Genomic DNA, 7,139 nt, shown 5'->3' on the forward strand with positions numbered 1-7,139 from the left:
TTTGTATTGTAGGAAAATACCTGGCTGACAACTGACCCATTCAATCGAAAGCACCACTGCTTAACAAAATGACTTCAGTGGACCGGGACTAGCACCAAGACCAGAGGAAAGACCTTCCACTTGACACCAGACTCCTCCAACCTTTTCTGAACCCACACAACAGGTCTGCAGCCTACCCAGCAGTATTGTATGACTTGCATATAGCAATGTGGAAATGTTTTAGGTCATGTAATTATTGTATTTGTATTCATCTCACAACATCCGTGTTGCTGCAGTTAGACATCTGGGTTCTTCCCCTTCTCTTAAGTCTGTGCCTCTCTCTCCATCATCCTCTGGTCAATGTGTGGTGGTGTTTAAAAAAAAAAAGTTTCACTGCAGCTGCCTGACTAAAAACACTGAGAAGGAGAATATAACTCTGGATGAAATGGTGGTTATTGTTCTTAGTCCTTCCAAATATTCTAAAATATGATCTCAGACAAACATCTCAACTTTTGACACATCCAGACTTAGACTAGACAGAATTAAAGTAGGCTCGAGAACAATTCATAGTAAATTCTAACATCATATTTAAAACCTGAGACATCCGTGCTCAGTGTTTTATAGGACATTAACTATTGTCAAATGATCTGGTTTGGCGCTTTTGTGTAGTCAGATGAAACACAGAATCAAGTTACGTCTGGTACAACAGGGTCACATGACGTTGGATCATCCTTTTTGATATAAATGCAAACTTTTTTCCCTGTACTATAGACACACACACACACACGCTGAGGTTTTTAGCATGTTAGGCAGCTGCAATGATGAGTCAGTTCACTGGTTGCAAAATAAAAAAAACAACAAAAACATGTTTTCTCGTCAGAACAAAAGAGGTGTATAAAGTGTCATTTTAAATCACTGATATATATCTTAAAGGGCGTTTGGTGTTTTCCTTGTATTGTTGAATAGCCTTTCTGTTGTTCCAGGGCAGCAGTGTTAGACTCCAAAATACATGACAGCATTCTATTTTTATTTATTGATTTGTTGTATAAAAATGTGATTCTGTATATGAATAGAATTTGAATGGTATCACACAACTCAGACCCCTTAAAGGTATAAATATTTGAATTTTCTCTCATTTTTGTTATCTGTGTAGTTGGGTAACCTGTGTACAGTATAAGGTATAATTTTTGAATTTATTTCAGATATAATTTTTTAACTCAAGTGCAACAGAAGATTTGAGCTATATATGGGCTGGGTGGGGGGGTAATTTAAAGAAAACAGATAAATATCTTCCTGTATGCTGTGTTATGCTTTGTGAAAGCAGTGTTATTATAGATTTAGTTATACCATGGGCAGTGTCCACACTTTTAACTTGCTGTGTGTACGTGTTTTGTTTTGGAAGTTCAATGTAAACAGCTCGCCCCTTGTTCATCCAGCACTCCACGTCCTTCAGTTTTTTTTTTCCCTCCAGAGTATCTCATCCCCAATTCCAAGACCCCAAATCCACTGTCTTATAGTGGGCGATGGTAGTTTGTGAGTTTGACTTAGAAGAACCTGAATCACTTCAGCTCCTTTCCAAGATGGTGGAGTTGGGGTCCATCACTGGGATGAGAGACTTACTGGAGAGCAGCAGAAAGACATCAAGAATTGTCACCATGGTGACCAAAAAGGACGTGATGGACTGGAACTAGCTTGTTAGTGGCAATTGAAATTTCAGAAATGAAATGCTTACATTTACACCTTGAAAGAAATAGTTTGACATTTTGGGAGATGCACCTGATGTAATTGTCAATATTTCTTTTCTACCTATCTAGAAACTACTCACTTAGCAGAAACAGTTGCTTCTTGATCGCAAAATATAAGCACCTAAAACCCAAGTTAACACATGTCTTGTTGTAACTGTGTGTATAACAAGTTGTTTCATATTTATCATCTATCTTAAAACTTCAGAGGTGCCTATGGGAGTGTGAATCGCAGCCATGATGTTATAACATGATCTTTTGTGATGCTAATGCAGTTAAATCTATATATTTGGATTGCCATGAAATACTTTAAAGATGTTCATGTCCTAGTCAGGATGGATTGTTGCCACATTGGCTAATTATTTTCTTTTCAGTTGTTGTTGAAGCTATCATTTGTCCTCCACTTTGTGGTACCAAATACCTAGAAAAACTGACAACGTTCTTCTAAACATTAACATCAGATCTTCTTTGTCTTAAATACTCTTTATCAAATAAAATTTAGTCTGCTGACACATTGAAGCCTGATGAGTAACGTGGTAAACGTTCCTGCTAATAATCTGTATGTTAGCATGGATATTAGCACAGAATCCATAGCTTTTAGCTCAGTGTGTCACCTTGCCAAAGTACAGCCTCAAAGAGACTCTTATGCCTGGTTTCTTATAGACAAAGCAAAGCTAGCCGTTTTCCCTCTGATTACAGTCTTCTTGCTAAGCTAAGCTAATGGGTTAGCATGCTCCTCTTTGTGTTTAACTGACTGAATCTTGAAAAGAAAGCAAACGTGTGCAGTACTTCCCAAAATGTCAAACTAACCTTTCTAATGTGACAGTGGAAAAAATAAATAAATGAACTTTCTCAGTTGCAGTGGTGAATTGTTGTGACCATGGTACCATTACTGGAACAGCATTTGTTTACTGGGAACATTTCTTTGATTCAAACATCAAAGCAGAAAGGGAGTGTTGATACACCATACCCGGTTCCTTCATACACTCTTGGTTGCTCCTCAGCTTTGTCACCTGTTTAATACTGGTTGTCACCTCCCTGGTACCTAAACTCTAAGATTACACTCCAATCATCCAGCCATCGCTTGAATCCATGGCTTTATTTTTCATAATTGTAATGGTCTCTGTGAGATGACATGATTTGAATGACGGGTGTGAAGGTAAGCTGACCAAAATGTTTTTGTTTTTTTTTTTGTTTGGTTTTTTTTTTTTTTTTGTATTTCTGTGTGTACCCCAGTCAGTCTGCTATTAAGAAGAATAAGCTGAATATTTTTAAAATGCATAAAAAATGAAAAAATATTATATTGTTTAATGTGAAAAAAAAAACACTGTGCTGATGATGTTATTCTTCCTGAATGCTCTGACACTCAACACAAAGAACAAAACGTGTGTGTGAAGTGTAGCTGAAGATCTTTGTACTGTACTCTCTGTCGGCATTCTGCTTAATGTAACCAATCACAGAGCTATCGGAACTGTTGCATAAGCATCTGTGGCTGAATTTAGATTAAGAAAGACAGTTAATCTCACACCAGTACTTCTATTCAATTGTTTAGTTTTTTGATTGGATATAGTTTATCAATATATGTAGTTATGGCACATCTGGGATGTGCAGTTAAAATCAAGTTCTTGCTCTGAACCAGATTTACTTTTACATGTATGAACCCAGCCTGAGGGGAAAACCGAAGTTGCATTCTGCTGAAGTAAGGCAGTGATGGTTGGTGCCATTTAGTTTGTGATTACGCGTTCATACGGTTAAATTTATTTCCACCTTGACAGGGTGCTTTAAAACACCTGAAAGGATGTTGTTACCCTCTGTTTAAATTGTCAGGCTTTCAGTGCAACAGTCAGTACAGCATTATCTACCAAAACCCCGCCGTACATACCACCCATCATGTATCTGTTTTAAATTATTAAAAAGTAACGCAGAACTCTTTTTCTTCGGTTGCTAAAATACTATTTGCATTGTTTAGTGATAGGAAAAAAAAAAGGGACTGAACTTGTGTTTTCCAGCTCTTCATCTCTGCGATGAATTTGTCCTGCAGTAGTTCAGTATTGCATGCAGAGCATGCAGTAAAAGGGTGGGGCATCTATGATGATAGATAGTACTGAAATGGCGCGTTGTACTGAGTGTCAGTTCCCATGTATTAGCGTTGAGGAGAGCAGGGAGTGTGTTTGTGTGTGCTAGAAGCCAGAATGCTTTTTCAGTCTGTACCGTTAACCTCAAACACACGTGCAAGCTGTTTGTACAGGACATAACAATGCTAAGATGAACTGAGGAACTTAGTTTGCTTCTTTCCAAAACCAATAAAAGTTATGACTGGATGCTTCTTTTTTGCTATTTTTCAGATTTCTTTCTTCACATTCTGCATCTTTAGTCTGTATCAATCATGATGTGACAAAATGCAAGAAATCACATGAACTCTTGCATTTCATTCATTCTCCATGTTTTTCATTAAGTGGCCATGACTGTTAGTACTCTTAATTCTGTATCTGACTGGACATATAGCATCTGCAAGTTGACCATAAGGTCTGCTTAAACCTATAATACTATTGTGTTCATATTTATTCATACCTTTTCATTAAAGAAGCTGAAATTGACTAAAGTAATAAATAAAAACTTTATGAAAATCATGACATTATTTTCTAATTCTGGTTTAATAGAAATATTTTTTTTCAAAAAGCAAACAAATAAGATCATTTATTACATATTACATCACTCATAAACTACTATTTTGTTGAACAATCCTTTAATGTTTCCGCTACAGTCAGACTTCTGCACCTGTTGACAGGTATTTTGTCCCACTGTTCAACAGAAAAGTGCTCTAATTTGTCCAGGACCTTTCTTTTTTCTTTTTTTTTCTTTTTTCAACTTAATTAAATGGAAAAACAGTGTCTTATATTACTAAATTATATTTTTTGCAAATTTTTAGTTATTCCTTTTTTAAGTCTCCAGTTATTTGAGTGACTGTTGTAAATTTAGCCTTTTCTTTAATGAAAGGGGATGAATACATATGAGCAGAAGGAAACCTCTGCGGTTTGGTGAGTGCATGTATGCAAAGTTTGTGGGCATATATAGGGGGGGATAATGAAAATGCCCAACAATTTTTAAAGCAGCTGTTTCCACTGAATGAATCCTTAACACTTTTATGATCCCTCTGACGTTAACTCAGTCTTATTTGAAGAACAATCAGTTAAGTTTTGTTTTGAACCAGTCTGGTGCAACGATGCATCAACGTCTAATAAGCAAAATGCTGGTGACTGCAATAGATGACATGATTCAGGATCAGAGTCATTTATTTATTTTTACATGACAGAAAGATCTCCTTCCACAGAAATAGCTGTAATGTTAAAATCATCACACAGAAAGCCCTATGCATGAACATTTATTTGACAACAGTGAAATAATAGGACACAGCTGAAGTTTCTTATAGAGATGTCAGAGCAGAGCCGGAAATTTTTACAGATCTTTAACGCTGTGGATTTATTCTGCACACGTTCAGGACACGGCCTGGGTTGAAATGGTTTGTCTTTATGCAGAATCTGATCTGCAAGCGGCACAGTCCTGCACGCTCTTGTATCTTCTATTCAAAATGTGATTCTGTCTGTATTGTCATACACACCTCCCAGCTGCGGCTCATACATAAACAGTCACATAGGCTCTACATTCACATCTATAAACCTCACAAACTGCACAGCGAGCATATTGTTACAAGTCAGCATGTCATTCATTTTTGGTTTTCTTAGATTTATTTTCTTTCAGAAGTAAGGCAAGACGGAAGAGAACAAAGTCCTTTTTGGTCATTTCGAGGATGAAAATAAGAAGCTACGGTTTTTCATCAGCAGAGATAGGTGAGGTCACTCTTCCTGCAGCCAACCTGACAACACATGGTGGTCACCATGTTGTTTATGTCCCGTTTGGTCCACTCGAAGCCTGGGCTGCTGACGCTCTCCAGGCTCTGTTCTCCTACAGGCAAACCTAAAGCAAGAAAAAAAAAAAAGCCCAATGGTTGAGAAAATACTGTGAATTAACCTCTTTGACTCAAGTAACATGGATCAGAAATATTTTTAACCAGTGTACAGTTCCATTAATAGGAACTGTCTTTGTTTTTGTTTTGTTTTTTTGTGTTTTTTTTTAAACCTTCACCATCAACGAGGTTCTTTTTCTGACATCTGTTCACAGGATTGTGAGTTACAATTAACTGTTTTCATCTCAGTCTGAGAAATTTGTTTATTTTCCCATAAAAAAATAAGAAAACTTTCAACTCAACTTTATTTATAAAGCCCTTTAAACACAACACCAGCTTCAACAAAATACTGAACGAGTAAGTAATATGTTAAAAACGTGTACTAAATCACTGTACTTATTAAGTAGGTGATATTTGTCTTTCACAATATCAGTTTCCTCTTTCTAATAAGGACATATGAATATACAATAAGAGAGAGGTGATCAGGGAGCAGCTGTCTCCAGCAATTCCATGATATGATATGTGGCCTTTTTCCTCCACATAATAAGACTGAGCAAGTCCCTGTGTGGAGACAGTGCACAGAGAGACAGCATGATGATGAAAAGGATGCTGCAAAGGAAAACTAAGTCACCAGTTTGTGCTGGTTTTTTTTTGGGGGGTTTTTTTTTTTGTTTTTTTAATCTAATATAGTAAAGAAAACTGTAGAGAAAAATAACATCTGTGCATCTTTAAAAAATTTTAAGTTAATTTACTATTCATGCCATATTGTCATAAAACTGCACAGATCATACAGCTGAAATAGAAAATCAGCATTTTTTTTTTTTTTTTTTTTTTTTTAAAATAAATCCTAGACAATGCTGTTGTCTTGTTTAGTTTTGCTTTTGTTTCCACTTCTTTAACATCAACAACTCCAGCGTTGATAAGACTCCTGGAAATAAAAAAAAATCCTCCTCTAACTGAGCTAAATTTACATATTTCTCTGATGAAGTACTCTTGGAGTGTTTCAGTAACAACTGTAGGGACATTTTTAAAGCCCTTAAAAAACTTTCCTTTAGTGAGATTGTCGATAATTTTGAGGAAACAGAAAAGAATATAAAATGTGTGTGCCATAAAATAACAAAGCTGGAAAATACTTAAGAGAAGAATTTGAATACTTATGTTCATGCAGCACAAATAATAATTTTAAAAAGAAATGGTAGAAATGAGAAAAAAAAAGGGTTGTGGGAGTTCATGCTAGAATTTTAAAAACAACCAAACAAAAAAAAAAAAGCTGTTTTCTCACCATTCACGTCTGGCTCGCTGAAGAATCTCCTCCAACGGGATCCTCCGCAGGTGTAGACGACGGCCCTCAGGAATTCCCGACCACACAGCTTCACTGGGTTCACCTCTGCTCCTGCCTGGTCCACACACATCACTGCACACAGGAGTAGAGGAAAAACCAGCAGGGCACGCAT

General features: G+C 36.5%; 2 protein-coding genes across 2 annotated transcripts in view; one reads left to right on the forward strand and one right to left on the reverse strand.

Moving 5' to 3' along the window:
• The window catches only part of sgip1a (SH3GL interacting endocytic adaptor 1a), a 57,789-nt gene extending 56,584 nt beyond the window's left edge, over nt 1-1,205 (forward strand). The window contains exon 23 of the mRNA XM_079244931.1: nt 13-1,205. Coding sequence (XP_079101057.1) covers nt 13-35 — 23 coding nt within the window. The 3' untranslated portion in view covers nt 36-1,205. The remainder of the gene's footprint in view (nt 1-12) is intronic.
• Nucleotides 1,206-5,556: 4,351 nt separating this feature from the next.
• insl5a (insulin-like 5a) lies at nt 5,557-7,139 on the reverse strand (the record flags this gene model as incomplete). Its single annotated transcript, XM_079245231.1, has 2 exons — nt 5,557-5,696; nt 6,968-7,139. The coding sequence occupies 2 exons, from the start codon at nt 7,137-7,139 to the stop codon at nt 5,557-5,559; spliced, it is 312 nt and encodes a 103-aa protein (XP_079101357.1).

This window comes from Telmatherina bonti, assembly GCF_933228915.1.
Source record: "Telmatherina bonti genome assembly, chromosome: 8".
In the NCBI taxonomy this organism is placed as follows: domain Eukaryota; kingdom Metazoa; phylum Chordata; class Actinopteri; order Atheriniformes; family Telmatherinidae; genus Telmatherina; species Telmatherina bonti.